This window comes from Amblyomma mixtum, chromosome 4 (genome assembly GCF_055824585.1).
Source record: "Amblyomma mixtum isolate Tamu chromosome 4, ASM5582458v1, whole genome shotgun sequence".
Taxonomy (NCBI): Eukaryota; Metazoa; Arthropoda; class Arachnida; order Ixodida; family Ixodidae; genus Amblyomma; species Amblyomma mixtum.
In genome coordinates this window covers 82,166,977-82,185,646 of record NC_143015.1, presented here as the reverse complement: position 1 = coordinate 82,185,646, position 18,670 = coordinate 82,166,977, and the positions used below count along the sequence as shown (strand labels likewise).

Here is an 18,670-nt window from a genome sequence, read left to right as displayed (position 1 = left end):
GCAGACATGAGTGCAATTGCACTGAATTAGCTTCAGTGAGAGAATTTAACTGGTGAGACACTGTGATCAATAGGTCTGACTGATTCAGTTTAACTGGTCTGTCCTACTAACCAATTTGTGTCCAGTGAGCCTGACTAGCAGAATACGGTAGGTTCTGGAATGGAGGGTGTACTGTTTACATTTGCATTCAATATAAACACAAGAAAACAGTTGGAAGCAATCTATTCATGGCAGCATACAAATATATACAGAAAGCACATGGTTCACAAGGAGCGTCAAAAGATGTATAAACAAAAAGAAAAGGTTGTACGCGAAATATAAAGTGTCAGGATCTGCGCGCGATTGGAATCAATACCGCACACATGCGCAACTGTGCAAAACTGAAATTGAAGACGCAAAAGACAAGTTTTATAACCATGACATTTCGCATCTGTTAAAGAACAATCCTAAAAAGTTTTGGCGAGTTGTTAATCCAAATTACAGTTCCAACTCCTCAGTGTCAATAACTAAAGAAGGCAAGCTCCTTACCTCCCCAGAGGTAGCGGAGGAATTTAACCAATTTTTTTGCTCAGTGTTCACAGATGAGAGCCCTTTACCTTCTGACCTGCGATTTACAAAGCTGCATTCAACTATGCCCGACATAACTGTCATGCCAGAGGGCGTATCCTCTGCCATAGACCGTCTACCCGCTAACTCCGCACCCGGCCTCGATGGGATATGTCCTAAATTACTCAAAATAGCAAAACCTGCAATATGCCCCATCTTAGCTGCTATTTTTCAGCAATCCGTTGACACGAGTTGTGTTCCAAACGACTGGAAAATTGCGCGCGTCATTCCCGTTTTTAAATCTGGCGATGCTTCTAAACCTTCAAATTACAAGCCCATTTCGTTAACTAACATCAGCTGCAAATTGCTCGAGCACATACTCTCATCTGCCATCATGGGTTATCTGGTACAGCACAACTTCTTTTTTGTCAATCAGCACGACTTCTTACACGGTCGATCTTGCGAAACACAGCTGTTTGAACTGATCACTGACCTTCATCGTGCTGTTCATGCTCACTCTAAAATAGACGCCGTATTCGTAGATTTCGCCAAAGCATTCGATAAAGTCCCACACATACGTCTAATAAATAAACTTGAGAATCTGAACTTAAATCCTAAGGTTATTTCTTGGATCGAGTTTTTTGGCCAGTCGGTATCAGTCTGTTAATCGGCATTCATCGTCCCTCTCCCCCATTAAATCTGGAGTACCGCAAGGGTCTGTACTCGGACCTATATTGTTCTTAGTTTATATTAATGACTTAAGTAATAACCTAAATTCCACGGTCAGATTATTTGCAGATGATTGCGTGATATACAGACAGATTACTGATCCTTCCGACTCTACTAGTCTACAATCAGACCTTAACAAAATTAATGACTGGTGCACACAATGGCAAATGGAGATTAACGCCTCAAAAACAAAAGTTGTTAGATTTACCACAATATCTAGCGCCGAACCTTGTTATTACACTTTGAACAATGTGCGAGTAGAATCGGCACCCATCATAAAATATTTAGGTTTGCATTTAGCAGCAGACCTCTCATGGAACAGGCACATCGATACAGTTATTAACAAAGTTTCCAAAACACTCGGCTTCCTGAGACGTAACCTGCGTTTAGCTAATCCAGACACAAAGCTATTAGCATACACTACATTAGTTCACTCGAAATTGGATTACGCCTCTTTGATCTGGAACCCCCATCAAGCATACCTAGTAACAAAATTGGAGTCCCTGCAAAATAAAGCCGCCCGGTTCATATCGAAGAACTATTCGCCATCAGCGAGTGTAACTGAAATAAAGAAAGCTCTAAATTTACCTCTTCTCGAAAAACGGAGAATGGTTTGCATACTGTCATTTTTCTACAAACTATATCACAGTCATTCTTCCTTTGCTTCGTACCATATCAAGCCCGCTCATTGGATATTCTCACGCACTGATCACCAACTGAAAGTAGAACCCATCTTTGCTAGAACTAATCTCTTCTTTCATTGGCCTCTCCTCCTCGCCATCCGTCAATGGAATCTACTCCCTGGCACCATTGCGTCTGCCAATGATTACGAAGCGTTTGTAACCGCTCTAAAACGTCACTTCGAGCTGTAACCTTCATATTTTTCGCATTCTTGTTGAACCACTTGCGTTTGAAGGAAACCTGAGTGTTCTTTGTCATGTGCCTTTATATTTTGAGTGTTTGATGCTTTTCAACAATGTGTTCCCGGCCAACGATATTTGTACTTATAGAAAATTTTTCTTGCTTTGTTTTTACTGTTGTTCCCCCCTATGTAATGCCCACTCGGGCCTTTAGGGTATTTGAATAAATAAATAAATAAATATACAAAAGCAGTGGAGGAGGAGTACGTGAGGAAACAAACGCGAGTTAATGACATCCTAGTTGAAATCAAGAGGAAGAAATGGGATTGGGCAGGGCATGTAATGCGAAGGCAAGATAACCGCTGGTCCTCAAGGGTAACGGAATGGATTCCAAGAGAAGGCAAACATAGCAGGGGGCGGCAGAAAGTTAGGTGGGCGGATGAGATTAAGAAGTTTGCGGGGATACGGTGGCTACAACTGGCTAAGGACAGGGTTAATTGGAGAGACATGGGAGATGCCTCTGCCCAGCAGTGGCCGCAGTCAGGCTGATGATGATGAGTGCGAAGCAATCTTCATGGCAGAAAAAAAAAAAAGCCCTGATGCCTTCACTGCTCTCCTCTAAGTTCCTGCCTGCAAAATGAAACCAAAACAAGATTACGGTAAGAAAAAGCAAAACATTATTAAAGCACCAGTTTCACTTGGCACAAAAGCGAGAGCACCAAACCTGACCAATATTCATAATAGAAAATTACACAGACTTAATTATAAGCCCTTTACTTCACTTACAGTCACCCTCCAGGTGGGCAGACTGTTGTGATAGACTTATGAAAAGCATGCTAGCACCATTAATGGCAAAACTGGACGTCTAGGTACAAAGGCATGCAAAGTACAACATGGATTATACGCACTTCTTGGCCACCTTCTCAATGTCGGCAAGTTTTTCGACGACATAATGGTTCATCTGCTTCGTAGCCAGGAAAAGCATATGTGCTGGTATTCCCTTTTTGGCCAGGCGCTCCCTGTAGCATTCTGTTTCCATAAAGAGAAACTGCACATTATGAACAATACAAGCAAAAGGAGACTCAAAGGTTTGGCCATGCAAGTATGCTGCCTTGCTTCTACAGCGCTGTATGTAAACTTCCAAACTGTCATAGTAGAATGCACTGTACATTTTTGAATAAGCAGTTTGATTGCATATTGGCCATACACTTGTGCTTATCCTTTGTACATAACCTCACATTGATATTTCCAACAATACAAGCACTTATTCTATCCAATTCTTTCAACCACCTTTTCAATTTAAGTGCAGTAACAATGCTGGCCTCATTTTGCATTTTGAAATATCGAATCTGGCTAACTGAAAAATCTGCTTCAGTGTGCTTCAATTGCTGCCATAATAAGCAGAAAAACACAAACTTTGAGGAAGACAATGTTCAAAGGATTCTCACGTACCGCTCATAGCAAGCGCAAGCAGTGCAGCAAGAAAAAAGAGAACAGATTAAAACTGCCCTAGACAGCTGTAAGTACTCACCGCGCATTACTGTCACTTTTAGTGGCGTTAACGGGCACTTCCTCTCACGGTCCGGGTACTTGGGGCTATGTTTGCCTGTGAAAATGACATACTGCAGTGTGTGTATATATATATATATATATTTATATATTATATATATATATATATATATAAACACGAAAGGGCTTCTTAAAAGCATCACCTTTCTGATAGTCAAATAGCGACAGTGCTGTGTTATTACCTTGAAGCGAACGACCCCTCAGTGCTGCTGTGCCCCAAATTGCCACCAGGAGCTCCTTCACAAACATGCTGTCTTTTTCCAACTGTTTGATTCGCGTCCAAGCGTTTTTCGCGATGCGGATCCCCTCCCCGATGTCAACCTGCAGGTATAAAACAGCAGATCTGTATGCATTGTATGCACAACATTCATTATACTCTATCATGCAAAGTGCTTGAAAAGGAGTATTTATGTTAACTTTTGGCAGTCTTAAATGCAAAATAAATTATGCCAGTTATTTTCAGAAATGAACAAAGATGTCAGTAGTTTGCAGTTGCTTTACAGAAGCAAATGAAAAGTGCATTATTTCAGCACACACAGCACCACCTTCAAGCAATGAGATACAGCTATTCATGCCTATTTTCCAAGTTGACAACTGCATTAAACTTTGCCCAGCTATTATTATTCATTAATCCATTATTTCAGGCTTTTGAGAAAGCATCCAGGTATACCATGTCATCTTGGGTTTCAAACAGAGGAGAATCCTCTGTATTGTAGATGGCAGCAGTCTCTGTAGCTGGAGTGGCGACTGCTGCTGAGACTGCTGCGATCTTCCTCTCAGGAGCCGGAGTTGGATTTTTCAGGGCTGGGATATTATAGAAAAGTATTGAAACAAGCACAGGGATACACATTAGTCACTATAGTGCACACATATGAATATATCACATGCATGAAGTAGCAAATGTAAGCTTTGTAGCACAGTGAAACAGCTCTGATGTCACACTGCCAGTGACTTAGAGCATTCGCGTCGCATTCGGGAGGTGCTCGGTTCAATCCCTAGCGCAGCTGGGTACCCACCAGTTTCTTTAATGGGTACAAGATTTCCCCTGGCCTGGTGCTCGGCTCTTCTAGGGTGAGATGCTTGGGAAAAAGGGTCTTAAACCAAAGCAACTTTGGTCTACGACCCTTTTCCCAAGCATCTCACCCTAGAAGAGCCGAGCACCAGGCCAGGGGAAATCTTGTACGCATTAAAGAAACCGGTGGGTACTCGGCGGCGCTGGGGATCGAACCCAGCACCTCCCGAATGCGAGGCGAATGCTCTACCACAAGGCCACCGCTTATGACTTCTCCCAAACGCACACCCCTAAAGAAAGCCGAGCGCCAGGCCGGGGGATGCTTGTACCCATTTTACCGGTGGGTGTTCGGCGGTGGGTTTCGAAACAACCACCTCCCGCAGCCGAGACGGGCGCTCAGACCACTGGGCCACGACTGCGGTATCAAGCCACACCCTTGTGTCTTCATATGCCCACTTCCTATCTTCAATAAATACTGCTTGTCATCGGCAACCGGCCTGCACACATGGTTTAAAATATCTATAGATATTTCTGCTGCCCAGTATACACATCAGTGGTGGCCACTGCTTTTCAGCTTCATTATGTGAATCCAGGGAGTAAAACTTGAGCATTATTTTTTGACCTCACATTCAGACAGAAATCAGACGAGACTGTGCAATTTCTTTTTTCGGACATGTTTTCACTGCAGGACAACAGACTAAGTTTCGCTTTGTCTTCAAAATTATATTCGCTTTTTATAAAAACTCTAGAAAGGGCAGCTTGCACAAAGATACTAATCACTAAGTCGGGCATCAGTTACTTTTGTGCCATACATTACGATTTCATTGCATACATTACAGTCTCAACATCGAAAATAGGTTCTTTTTAGGAAAGGAAGTGACACAGTAACTGTCTCACTTATAGATGGACACCCGCACCACGCTGTAAGGCAAGGGATAAAGGAGGGAATTAAAATGAAAGAGATGCCACAGTGGAGGTCTCCGGAATAATTTCAATCACCTGTGGATCTTCAACGTGCACTGACATCCCACAGCACACGGGCGCCTTTTCGTGTCACCTCCATCGAAACGCGGCCGCCGCGGTCGGGTACGAACCTCGGCACTCCGGTTCAGTAGACGAGCGCCTTAACCACTGAGCCACCGCATGCACCATTTCCAAATTTGTGCCAGATATGTCTGCCTTTGTTTTTACGCTCGTAAAGCATTCAGTACCCCAGCTGCAGTGCCAAACCCCATGGAACAGCTTCGTCTGTGTGGGTAACGCTTGTTGCAATCATGTTACCAAAGCATCCCAACAGTAACTCTTTTGTAGCCACTCATTTCTAAAATGTATTGGAATGAAGTTACATCTAGACAACAAGAACCAATGAAACTAATTAGTACTAAAAAATCAAGACAACATACCAAGCTCGTCCATTTTCAAAATAACTTTCTCTTGTAGTTGCTCATTCAGGCATCTCAGCTTTCGAACTTCAGCGTCTTTCTCTTCAAGCTGCTGTTTCAGGCTCTCGATTGTTGTTAAGGCATCCGAGAGTGCCCTCTGCTTTTTCGTTTCTGAATTTGTTTCATTAAGTTTTTTTTTTTTTTTTCAATAGCCTGCAAAACACTCTCTTTGCTCGTATGTTTTCTCTTCTTAGGTTGCTATAAATGGACAAAACAGAAAAAGATTACTCAGTCTCACCGACCAGAATATGAGCCCAATGGTTTCTGTAAAAAAAGGAGGATGCATATCACCTCACGTTCTTCTTCACTTGAACTGGAATCGACGATTCGCATAAAACGGACGCGCTGTTTTTTTATTTTTTTTTCAACATCAGCTTCAGAGTCTGAAATGTTTTCACAGAGGCAAAAATAAATTGCAGGCAAAAATATTTACGGTTCTTAGATACTGCAACATGTAAAAATGCAAAAAGTTTCGTTTGGACTGTGGGACTGAATGAGCTCCCGGACATCTGGTGTTCTCTACCTCCACTGACACTACAAAATACAGCACCAGATAGATGCACTTGCTAGTAGTACAGTTATTGGAGAAAGAGCACACATGCATTATTTGCTTCGCATACTAAAACCAAATTATGCATCGCATTGTTAACGACACAAAATTCCTCTGTAATATTCACCTCTGAAGGGGTGAACCTTGATTTGGACATGTTTAGTAAACTATAAAAAATTTCAGTAAAGAACCGCTTCTTAAAAGTGTACCCACGGTTCGTCTCACAACTCTATATACTCAATCAATTCAACTTTTGACCAAGGTTTAACCTTTTCCCTTAATTCATCAGGTGCATCTAAGCCTAGGAGGCTCGGGCTGAAATTGTGGATACAAGGATTCCTTCCTCAGTATGACCCATTTTTCAAGTATTACCTTAGCAAGCAGAAAAAAAAAATGCAAAGTTATTTCACCCGATTTCCACTGCATATGTGGTTATCAAACAGACAGGTAAATACGGCTTATGCACGCAACAATAGCGGCGCCATGGCATCTTAATTTTACAATTAAGGCCTGTTATTGCCCTCGCGGTCGGCCGCCTGTGTTTTCATACAGTCGTAGGGCAAAAGTTCTGCGTTGTCTCGGTAGCTAGCAAATTGGTATAACAGTGGATGGGGGCTTCAACTGTTTTCATTGACCTGCTTTGCCTGACAGAAATAATTTTTTTTCTAATGAACACAAATCCCGCAAACTTTTGTTCATGGCCGCACGTGCAGCATAGCTTTTCACGCAGCTTAATCGGTGGCCAAACACAGACAAATGTCGACACCGTTGAGTTTTGTGGCGACGTGTGCATATTTTTTTAATTATCACGTATTCACTCATTCACACTACGCTATCTGAGACTAGCTGGTCGATCGTGCAACCACTGCGCATTGAAATACAGATAGTTGCAACGCTAAAACTTTAAACGCGCACCGTAAAATGCTTCTCTCGGCTGAACCGCTCGCTTATTCGAGCTGAAATTGTCGCAGAGATTGCGTACTACAGTCCTGGTTTTTCAATACCAAGTTTGGATGATGTACAGGGTCGTCCACTAGTTAGAATGCGCTAGCGCGTGGCCGCACTCTTCAGAGGGCCACCGCGTACGACAAAGTCCTCATCGCAGCAAAGTGGTGGACGAGAAGGTTTACCTGGACGTGGTGCTTCGCGTCATCTGCCACTTCGCTTCGATGCGCAGCCGTTTCGGACGCAGTGACCCTCCAAAGAGCAAGGCCATGCGGTAGCGCATTCTAACTAAGAGTGGACGACCCTGTACTTTCTTGATTTATCAGAATTATAACGGTCTGTAGCATTGGCGACAGATAAGCAGCTTTCGCATAGTGCGCGTTTAACGTTGAAACAGTCACTGTTTATATTTGTTGCTCTGCGGAGATGCAGTTGAAACCCCCCACGTGGATGACAAAAGTGACAGTTCGAACTTACCTCCCAGCAACAGTACTCTTGCACGGTAATAATCGTAGCTCCCGTCATCCTCAATCCATTTCACGGGATAGTAAGCTGACCTGAAGTCACCGTCGTCACTGGCCTTATATCCCCTGATGTAGTCAATGGGGACAATAGCGCAACGCTTATCGTCCTCATAGCGTACGTACGCATGCGTACCCATGGTTCTGCCGGCCTAAACGATGGGCACGAGACTGCACTAACATTTTTCGACAAAGCGACCGCCATGGCTGGCCCCTGTTACGGTGGCGATGGCGATATGGATGATTCCAAATGGAAGCGCCAAACCGGCCAACTTGCTAAAGTGTTGTTGCTACACAAATTTGAATTAAACCATGGCTTTATTTTTATTCCGTGTAAAACATTTAGCTTCTAAAATTCGCACTCAGTATGTTTTCGAATGGCTAGTTTGGTTGGTTGGTTTATGGGGTTTAATGTCCCAAAGCAACTCAGGCTATGAGAGACGCCGTAGTCAAGGCCAGCCGTAGCCGTACCTGCGGCTTGCGGCACGTGTGCGGTAATTTTCTGGAAGAGGACGCACGCGTTGTTCCTATAAAGAAAGTTCGGAATCGCAATGGAGCGCCAAAAAAAGAGGCAGAAGCGAGGACAATATAAAAAGTATTTAAATCCCGACGAAACCTTCAAGCTGCCGAAATCGACGCGCTCCTGGTACAACCGCGCACTTGCAAACAAACAAGGCGTGAGTATCGAATGCATACCACATGTGTCTATCACGTGTGCTTGTGACCGCCGGGCTTCTGCCCACTGATCCTTTAAACGTTGTTACAGGAATCTTCTACAGTGGACAGCGGCAGTACTGCAAGAAACAAGCCTGTCAGTTCACAAGCTGCTTCAGGCAGCTCTTCGACGCTGTGCGGCTCATATCCTAACGTTGCAAATGTCGACCTTCACGACTCTAGGTCGCAATCACCACAGGGATGCATCAGTATAAATGAGGAGGAAAACATCCAACCATGCTCCTCCAGTGGCAGTGAACACTCCGCGGTTGGAGCAGCGCGCAGTCCGGAGGATGAACAGAATAGAGCTGTGAGAACACCATATATATATTCTTTACGTGCCATATGCATGAAGCGGCATCGGTCTGAAAAAAAAAAAATAATAATAATGGGCTCTCTTCGTTGGCGTTGCATAATCCTCCTCGCAGCGCCGCCCCTCCTTCTCCGCTCTAAGGGTGTGTTCCTCGCATTTTCCCGCTTTCGGTTGTTTACTGGATGTTTCTATTGCACTGATCGGTGCACCTTGTTTGAATTATTTGCACCAGAGGAAAATAAAATTGTGTGCAGTTGACCTACTGCTTGCCACTGTCCTAGAAGGAATGAATCCAGCTCTCAAAAAGTCTACAGAGAGAATAATGATGCTGCATGTAGTTAATTTCATTCCCGCTGCCTTTGCTCAATGCATGAATTAATTTCTTGCCTTTTCCCTCGAATGCCGAATGCAACACTTATCCGGCAGTTCCTGAACGTGGTAACATTTTCGCGGTATCAGTGTAAGTTCAACGTGGGAAACCCAAGTCGCCGCTACGAATAATTCAAACAAGGTGCACAGCTCAGTGCAATAGAAACATGCGGTAAACAATTCAAAATGGGAAAATACGACGAACACACCCTTAGAGCCGAGGAGCAGGGACGGCGCTGCGAGGAGGGTTATGCAACGCCATCAAGAAAAGAGCCTAATAATGCGTATCTTGCCAAATTTTTTTAAAGGCAGTTTTGATGTCTTTTATTTGTTTTTTTATTTTTTTCCCACCTGTATGCAAAATGTGAGAATCCTTGTCTACAGCAATTGAGCGTGTGCTTGAAGTGGAAGTTTAATGCAGCTGCTTTGCTATATCGGTGGCAGTGTGCTTGTGCCTGCATGGTTTATGTGCATGTCGATCTGGCTGCGCTCAAGCTGAAGTATTATCTCTAAAATTGAGGTTTCGCTGCCCTTCATCTGCACAGCACCACTCGAGCTCCAAGGTCCATCAACCTGCCATTCTTGTGTATTATACAGTTTGCACAGATGTCATCGGCCGCCATGTTTCAGACCACGTTATATAACCTACATGTCACAACCCGCTCTGGTCTAGACTGTGAAAGCTAGAATTAGCGCTCAGAGGTGGTGCTCGTAACGTCCGTGAGTGCAGCATATATAAACCTGTATTGCTGGAAGAGTGCATCCTGAATATTGATGATGAATTCCTTATGTATGCAGAAACGTCATGCCACCAGTGAGAGCACAAGCCAAGATGCAACTGGTGCATTTGTCTCTCTCTTCAAGGACATCCTGTCGTCAGTGCTAACTGTGACAGCAGGTGATATGCTGTTAATGGTTCTGAGGTATGCACTTAGGGCAAAGTTAACATATAGTGCTCTGCTGAGCCTCATTGATATGATAAATGGTTTTTTTAACCACCCTGTCCTCCCCCAGTCGAAGCACGCGATGAGCAAGCTTTTGCAAAGCACTGGGACAAGTATGAGCTTCCATTATTATTGCCCACACTGCATGGTATATGTTGGCGAGGCAGTAGCAAACATTCCCCTGGAATGCTCTGTATGTGGACATCCTTGTGGGTCATCTGCCATGGCAGATGCACCCTTTTTTGTGCTATTAGACCTTCCCTCACAGCTGTGCAAGGTGTTACAGAATTGCAGCTTTCTCGACCTGACTCAGCCACTCCAGTCAAATGGCACGTTGTGTGATATTTACGATGGCATCATGTACCGAAACTTCGTTGCTGCTACAAGTCAAGTTGGGCACAGAATCAGCTTCACATTGAATGCAGATGGCAGCCCTGTATTCAAGTCGAGTGGTACATCAATTTGGCCTATTCAACTTATCATTAACGAGCTGCCACCGACAGAAAGAATGAAAAATTTGGTATTGGCAGGTCTCTGGTTTGGAAGAGACAAACCGCACATGGGCATCTTTCAGGGTGCCTTTGTGGAGGTTTTGAACAAATTATCAGAGGAAGGATTTGAACTTGAACATAAAGGCAAAAAACAAAACTTCAAGGCCTTCTGCATTTGTTGTGCAGTTGATTCTGTGGCCAGGGCCCCCATGCAGGGTTTGACACAGTTTAACGGCTACTACGGCTGTAATTGGTGCTTGCATAGAGGGGAGAGGGTTGGGCGGTCAACGAAGTACCCTGTAGAAGAAACAGACACTGCTGAAAGGAGCGAGGAGCAGATGGTGTCAGACATGGAGAGGGCAATTGTAGAGGAGAGACCTATTAATGGCGTAAAATCTTTCTCCCCACTCATCAACTTGCAGCAGTTCAATATAGTGTGGAGCTTCGTTCCTGACTATATGCACTGTATGCTGTTGGGAGTGGGGCGGCAGTTTCTGAATATGTGGCTTGAGTCAGCAGGCTCTCCATTCTACTTAGGTCGCTGTCAGGCTGCAGTAGATGAAAAATTGATGAGCATCGCACCTCCCAGAGATGTCAAGCGCACGCCAAGGCCCACAAAAGAAAGGCGATGGTGGAAGGCAAAAGAATTCGAGAACTGGGTGCTCTTCTATAGTGTGCCTGTGCTGGATGGCATTTTGGACAGGAAGTACCTGCAGCACTGGGCATATCTGGTGGAGAGTTTGCATATCCTGCTCGAACACAAGGTGTCACTTCCTGACCTTGCTCATGCAGAGAGTCTCCTATTGGACTTCCATGGCCGCACTCAAATCCTTTATGGAAAAGCAAGCATGACTTATAACATGCACCAGCTTCTCCACATTGGCAAGAGCGTACGGCACTGGGGTCCATTATGGGCTCACTCTGCATATCCGTTCGAGGCAGGGAATGGCACCTTGAAGGAGGCTGTCAAGGCTGCCAATGGTATTCCTCACCAGCTGTGCCGTGTGCTGCAGATTGAGGGAGTAGTTGATACATGCCTGAAACTTTCTACCCATGAAGGTGCCATTCAGTACTGTGCTGCACTAGATGCAGTACAAACCAATAAAAGTGTGTTCATCTCTGAGGGGTTGCGCTTCTTTGGCCGAGGAAGGCCTTACGTGCCCTCTGCCAGCAGTAGCACCTTAACTGAAGAGCTACAGGTAGGAAACAGTGTTGAATATGCTCGCTTATGTCATAATGGTCGCATATTCACTGGTGAAAGCTATGCCAGAAACAAAAAGACAAATAACTCTGTGGTGCAGCTGTTGAATGGCACTTTTGCTGTTATTGTAAGCATCATTAGCTGTGGTCCCACGTATGTTCTTGTGCGCCCACTAAAATGCAGTGTCGTGAAGTATGGCACTGTTGAATTGAACCACCTGTTCAAAGTTCTTTCATTCACAAGGGACCTAAAACTTGTGCCATTTTCTTCAGTGAGCAACATTTGTGTTTTTATGGACGTAGGAAGTGTGTTTCTTTCACCTATACCTAGCTGTTACACTCTTTAGATGATTGCTTATTGCTGGTTTGGTTTGATTTTTGCGGTTTAATGTCCCAAAGCGACTCAGTCTATGAGGAAAGCCGTATTGGAGGGCTTCGGACAATTTAAACCCCCTGGAGTTGTTTAACGTGCACTAACATCACACAGCACATTGGTGCCAAGCGTTTCGCCTCCTTAATCATTGAGCCACCGTGGCAGGGTCTTATTGCTGGAATCTAACATTTTGCAACTGAGCGATGATAGAGGCCTTAGCGTAGGCTCCTAGATTTTAAATAATTTTTTCATTTGGGAATTTTATTTTGTTGTAGCATTGTACAGATTGCGGGCTATGTGTGCCCACCGCAGTCAAAATACGACCTGAAATGTAATGCTAAAGAAGAAAATGCTTTACGCACCATGCTGCCTTGTAGGATCTAGAGTCTGTATAATGGAACAGTGTACCATAAGACAATTACAATATCGGTGGTAGTAAAATGGGCAACGAAAAGGTGGAATTTGAGGCATGCAATGAAAGCCCGAGGGTTCTGCAGAACCCATTGTGAGAACCGCTAAGATTAATACAGTTCCATTGTACAAGAGTTGAAGTCAGGCTGAAATGTGATCCATTTAGCAGAGTATCACAGTTTATTCTGTATTGTGTAACACCTTGAACACTGATTAGGTTAGGTATAATTGTGAAGTGTCTGTTATATTTTAACTGATGGATATTTACATGCTGAGAGCTATTCTCTGAGCTGTAAGATACAAGTGTTTTGGAATCGTTTTCAAACACTTTACATTCTTTAATTTGCGCTGGTATCACAATACACGCAGTTTTGTGTTTCATCTCCACTGAAATGGTGCCACTGCTGCTAGTGTTTGAGTCCATGACTTCGTGTTGAACAGCCATATACTGTGGCCATTGAGGCACTGCTGCAGATGTGAGGGTTTGCAACCCAACACTGTTGCTAGTGTACCATGACAGCATATGGTAGTAATATTGTCCCAAAGCAATGCTGGGCTTGAGATATGCTATGCCTAATGACTGCCTCATATTAATTCAGAGCAAGGGATCTGTAATGTGCACAAATAGCAATCCTAGCAGACTCACAAGAAAGACACATTACGTGTTTCAGATATGTGTTGTCGCATTGTAAGCTCTGTCGAATGATTCCTACCAACTTTCTGTCCTCTCAGGCATATTTTTCCATCATTTAAAGTGAGTGTGCTTGTTAAGTACTGCAGTGGGATGCCTCAGGGACTACACTACTGCAGGAAGGAAAAGCATGTTACATAACTTCTGGAAAATATTTTTGATTGCTATCACACACAGATAGTCACTGGCCTCTAGGAACTGTTGGCTTTCATCTCAGTGAGACTGAGTTGCATAATTTGAACTGAAATGCACATGAACTTTTTGGTACTCGGCCTCCATGTGATTGGATGTCCATGTACTGGATTAATATTCAGTAGGCACATATCAGAGTTTGTATTACGACTTGCAGGTATATTTTTCTTTGGGATAGAATTCTTATGCCAGTAAGGAAGCATTATTGCGATTGTATTCGAATGTTTGTGTTCTAAGTGCATATCTCAGACCATTTTGACTTTATGCCTTTCATCAGAATGTGTGGTTTGCTTGTAGCCTTCCTCTGTGTGCAGTGCACTTCACCTATACTTTGCCCTCCTTATGAAGTAAATAGCCAGGGACAGATTTACGAGGCGTGTCCAGAAAGTAAACATACAAAGGCCGAATACCAGAACCGAAGTGAAACCTAATTGCTAGTGCACCTAATTTGCATTTGGCTGAACTATGAGTTTGGCGCATGATGTCCTCAGTTGCCTATATGCCATAAAACCCAGCACAACACATTTGGCTGAACTACGCACATCGACAGTCATTTTTTTTTTTCATGAACTTCTGTTTTGACAAGAATTCACGGCACCACTTTGCCGCATTCTCCTGACTCGTTCAAAAAACCGCACAAACCTCTGTGAATGTCCACTGGTGGTTTGCCCCTTGTGTGCAGAAAGCATATCATGGATTGGAACTCATATTCTTCAGGATCAGTGCAGACATTCCGAATTCTTGCTACTTGACCAGACGCTGGCAAAACACTGAAAACTGGTGGGCAGTAGAAATCTTGTGGTCCAAGCTAGGTGTAGGGCAGTGCTGGCACCCCTCAGCTGTCTTTGTAACTTGGTGGCTAGCACACAGGGTATTGTCACTCCTCGTATAGTCCTATAAAGCTCACTGCGGTGGCAATGGAGGCTGTCCACCCAATGGTATCTGCTGCTTGGTGATATTCCAGTTCATCCCACTACACTGGGACACCTGCCAGCCACATAAAATTTTACACTAGGGGGTTTCATGATGGCATCGGTTGGTAGGCCTTTTTCTGAAAGGCATTTGCAGCTTTGTTCTCGAGTTGTGCCTGGCTCTAGCAACTCTTACAGCATATGTGTGTAAAGGGAGGGAAGGGGGTAGTACGTCTGCCATGAGTCTTGAACTTTGACAAAAAGAATGGGGTCCATTGTATCTCTCTCATGGCAATCTCACTCTAGGAGGGGGCTTGCCCCCCCCCCCTTTCCCCTTCCCCCCTTTCCTTAATTTTCCCCTGATGTCTTCATAAAAACGGTAGACACAGTGTTGATAAATCCAGCTGTAATTTTCATTATTTCAATGTGGGCCTTTTTTGGGGTGCTGTATGTTTTTTATCTTGATGCTGTATGTTTTTTATCTTGATGCTGTATGTATGTTTTGCATCTCTGAAAGTCTTGAGTAATGTTTTTGTTCCATAATTTTTTATGCTTTCTCGTGATGTTTTTCGCTTTGTCGTTTTTCTGTTTTGTGAAAATGTATGAATATGTGAAACTGAGCTGCATCACCTTTGTGCACACCATTTTTCAGTTTTTCTTTAAAGGGACTATGCAATAAATTAATTGCGATTGCATAAAGCAGACGAGAGATAGGCATCCCACCACTTGTCACCCTAGCGCAAGAATTTTTGAGCTAGCATCACTAACAACGAAGTTATAGATTATTAAAAATCACGCTCCTCCTCTCCCCCTCTTTACTCTAGGCGTGGAGCATCAAGAAAAAATAAAGAAAACAGCTTTGGGACTGGGCCCCACCCATGAATACGTCATTCGCTGACGTTCGGTTTGCCACTTCCGGTTGTCGCACCCAGCACCCCAGAAGCAGCGTCGGCAGCGTCTCTCCGACCTCTCTTCGCCTTCCTGGATCGCGGCGCACGTCGGATTTCTTTGCTTGTCACTGCGACAAAGGCACTGCGAGTGGTTCCCGAACTCCCGACAGAAAGAGGCGGTTGGGGTAAATTGAAAACATATGCGTGAAGGCAATGCCCTGGCTCACGCTTGCCCGAGGGGGTTATGCGGCAGCTCGAGCAGACGATTTTCACGGCTGTTGGAAGCGTGCCCGTGACATCGTGGCTGCTGTGGCTCCAGCGAATGACAACGTGTGGTGGCCTGCCGACATCACGAGTCTAGTGACGTCTATTTTCACGACTTTAGCTTTAACATCGGTCACTACGAAGACACCGATTGGCCCGCGAATTTTAGAAAGCGCAGTTTTTAAAAATTCATAATAAATTGCTGGCTCAGTTCCGAAGACTCATACTTGGTGTGAATGCTTCTTAGCATCATTTCTAAGTATTGAAAACATTTACAAGTGACTTTTAATTCATTGCATAGTCCCTTTAATGTGCTAGTATGTCCATCATTTTTGTAAATGCAGTTCTGTCTTATGGAGCCAAGCATGATTAATAAATTCATGCTTTGGTCACCTACATGGTTTGTGAAAACTGAAAAATAAACAAATGTATAATGCTTCTAGAGTACTTACTGTGCTTGTGCTTTATTGTTTATTTTAAAAATTGGATGAATATTTAGCTGATATAAGAGGTAAATCAAAATCATGTTGGTAACGTACAGTTCGAAGACAGGACGAAAGAACAAACACAACACAAGCACGTCTGTGCTTTTACCAACATGATCGCGAACAAGCAAGCCCAATTCCCCAATCTTATAAATCAAATCCTGTAACTGATGTGCCTTGCATCACCAACAAGTACACTTAATCTGGAAAAAAATTGATTGTTGCTTCATGTGATATGAGGCTTAAGTACTAAAAGCAGATATCAATATCAGGAAAATGATGTTTGATGTAACATCCATTTTAAATATTTAGCCTTTTTAACCTCACAGGAATTGCTAATAGCCAACTGTCTCGAATTCATTCAAGACTGTTTGCTTTAAAAAATTTTCTGAAAGAAAAAATTGCTGTACTGGCAAAATTGACAAAAAAACAAAGGAAATTGAATGAAATTTAAAAATGAAATGGCTTGCACTGCTGGGTGTACAGTTGGAATGTGGCAAATAAATTAGCAATGACTAATAAACACTGTCCAAATGCAATGATAATTCTAACGGAAACCAATTGGGACATCCAAAATGAGCATTCCAATTGGGCTGTCCACTTGGACTGCCCAATTGGGATTTGAATTCCAATTGGAACCAATTGGAGCACTGCAGTGTCCATTTGGGATGACCAATTGGAAAGGGCATTCCAATTGGACTGACCAATTGGAAAGGGCATTCCAATTGGACTGACCAATTGGAAAGGGCATTCCAATTGGACTGACCAATTGGTCTGGCCAATTGGAATGAGATTTCCAATTGGAACCCATTGAGACCAATTGGAACCAATTGGAATCCCAATGGTTTTTTTTGACTGGGTATATTTCAGACCATCGTCCTTTTCTTCTGTCACTCGCAGTTCCGGCGCCTGCATTATCTCATCAAAGACCATGGCGGTTGGATGTGCGCATCCTTCACAATGCCAGCACTAAAGAAGGGCTCACGCGGGTCTTGCGTTTTTTGGTAGTCGGGGCCGTGCCTAGTGACTGGGACCGTCTGAAGGAGCAGTGGCGTCACCATTGCGCCGCATCTGGTCGAGCCCTTAGGGCTCGCGTGTCAGATGAGGTGCGTGTGGTGACGGCGAAGCTGCGTATAGCTCAGCGCACCCCGTTGCCAACGTCGCTTATGTGCACATGGAAAGAGGAGCTTTCGGAGCGTCTACAGCGTCTTTTACGTGCCTCCTCTTTGACAGCGGCTGCATGGCGTTGTCGACGCAGTCCAACCGCTCATCCCGAGGTGTTTCCGTTTGCGCGCCAGGAGCTGTGGTGCGCTCAAGGCTCCCCTGCCTTTAGATCTTCCGCCGGGGCTGTGGCATAATCCGTTGTTAGGAATTTCAGTGTGTTTTTAGGCCATTTCCGGGGTATTGCTGAGTCTGTCCTTTTAGTTGATCGCGATGTCGTTTCCGCACACCCATTTTTCGCAGGCTTGCCACAGGTTGCCACTGAACTTCGTGACGGTCTTATGGCGCTGCCAACAAGTGAAATCAACGCGGCGTTGGACGGGGCTCTGCGCCTGGGCCAGATAGCCTTCCTCTGGAGTTCTATTTACAATTCTGATATAATGTAGGCCCCACTTTCTCGGAAGTGTTAAAAATCTGCTTCACTCAGCGCGCCTTTCCTGAACCATTCAAAAGAAGCCGCAGTGTCCTCGCTCCCAAAAGCCTTCTTTGTTGACGTGTCCATCGCACTGGCGCTCTATCACCCTACTAAATTCAAATTACCAAGTATTAACAAAATGATTCGTTCGTCCCCTACTGGCTTTCCTCACGTCAGTCATTTCCTGCCACTAGGTTTGCTCCATCCCAAGTTGTGAAATGCGTAGTTTATCTTCCGTAACGCGAGATATCCTGAAGAATATTTACGGCGCCACACACAGGGTCCTCTTGCTGCCCTTAGCCAAGAGATGGCGTTCGATTTTTTACAGCACGAGTATATTTATGATACGCTGCATGCTTTCGGTTTCCCACCGTCTTTTGTGCTTCTCATTGAAGAGATGTAAAAAGATATTTCGAGCACTCTCTTCCCCGACTGTCGGGAAAGTACCGCATTTGATGTTGACCCGGGCGTCCGTAAAGGTTGTCCGCTCTCCCCTTTTTTGTTTGTCTTAGCAATAGAGCCTCTCCTTTGGCAGTCAATCGCCACTCCCTTATTAGAGGTCTGGCTTTGCCAGGCAGCGAAGGGGTACGCGTCACCGCTTAAGCTGATGGC

The 18,670-nt window shown here is 44.3% G+C and overlaps 3 protein-coding genes across 5 annotated transcripts; 2 read left to right on the top strand and 1 right to left on the bottom strand.

Moving 5' to 3' along the window:
• Nucleotides 1–205: 205 nt before the first annotated feature.
• Nucleotides 206–6,242, bottom strand: LOC149347199 (BEN domain-containing protein 5-like). 2 transcript variants are annotated; one of them, XM_089585521.1, is made up of 6 exons: nt 6,120–6,242; nt 4,375–4,508; nt 3,887–4,025; nt 3,667–3,741; nt 3,044–3,164; nt 206–2,765 (listed from the first exon to the last, which is right to left on the bottom strand). In XM_089585521.1, exons 1-6 carry the CDS (start codon nt 6,130–6,132, stop codon nt 2,741–2,743), a joined length of 507 nt encoding a protein of 168 aa, XP_089441647.1. In that variant the 5' UTR covers nt 6,133–6,242; the 3' UTR covers nt 206–2,740. The 2 variants fall into 2 exon arrangements, with proteins under 2 accessions (XP_089441647.1, XP_089441646.1); XM_089585520.1 differs by lacking the exon at nt 6,120–6,242 and having other exon boundaries at nt 4,375–4,638.
• A 2,403-nt stretch (nt 6,243–8,645) lies between these two features.
• LOC149347197 (uncharacterized) lies at nt 8,646–16,384 on the top strand. 2 transcript variants are annotated; one of them, XM_089586939.1, is made up of 4 exons: nt 8,646–8,851; nt 8,941–9,198; nt 10,369–10,468; nt 15,608–16,384. In XM_089586939.1, the coding sequence occupies exons 1-4, from the start codon at nt 8,726–8,728 to the stop codon at nt 15,679–15,681; spliced, it is 558 nt and encodes a 185-aa protein (XP_089443065.1). In that variant the 5' UTR covers nt 8,646–8,725; the 3' UTR covers nt 15,682–16,384. The 2 variants fall into 2 exon arrangements, with proteins under 2 accessions (XP_089443065.1, XP_089443064.1); XM_089586938.1 differs by having other exon boundaries at nt 10,369–10,493.
• On the top strand, nt 10,503–13,185 carry LOC149347198 (uncharacterized). Its single transcript, XM_089586937.1, has one exon. The coding sequence runs from the start codon at nt 10,546–10,548 to the stop codon at nt 12,550–12,552; it is 2,007 nt and encodes a 668-aa protein (XP_089443063.1). The 5' UTR covers nt 10,503–10,545; the 3' UTR covers nt 12,553–13,185.
• Nucleotides 16,385–18,670: the final 2,286 nt, after the last annotated feature.

Bases quoted from the DNA above. Each gene is read 5' to 3' on its own strand.
- LOC149347197 (XM_089586938.1), top strand. From the start codon at position 8,726: ATGGAGCGCCAAAAAAAGAGGCAGAAGCGAGGACAATATAAAAAGTAT. The intron at 8,852-8,940 runs GTGAGTATCGAA...ACGTTGTTACAG, and splicing joins CACTTGCAAACAAACAAGGC to GAATCTTCTACAGTGGACAG. The intron at 9,199-10,368 runs GTGAGAACACCA...TTATGTATGCAG, and splicing joins AGGATGAACAGAATAGAGCT to AAACGTCATGCCACCAGTGA.
- LOC149347199 (XM_089585520.1), bottom strand. From the start codon at position 4,554: ATGTGTATCCCTGTGCTTGTTTCAATACTTTTCTATAATATCCCAGCC. The intron at 3,165-3,666 runs GTGAGTACTTAC...TTATGGAAACAG, and splicing joins AAAAGTGACAGTAATGCGCG to AATGCTACAGGGAGCGCCTG. The intron at 2,766-3,043 runs GTGCGTATAATC...TTCATTTTGCAG, and splicing joins ATTGAGAAGGTGGCCAAGAA to GCAGGAACTTAGAGGAGAGC.
- LOC149347198 (XM_089586937.1), top strand. From the start codon at position 10,546: ATGATAAATGGTTTTTTTAACCACCCTGTCCTCCCCCAGTCGAAGCAC.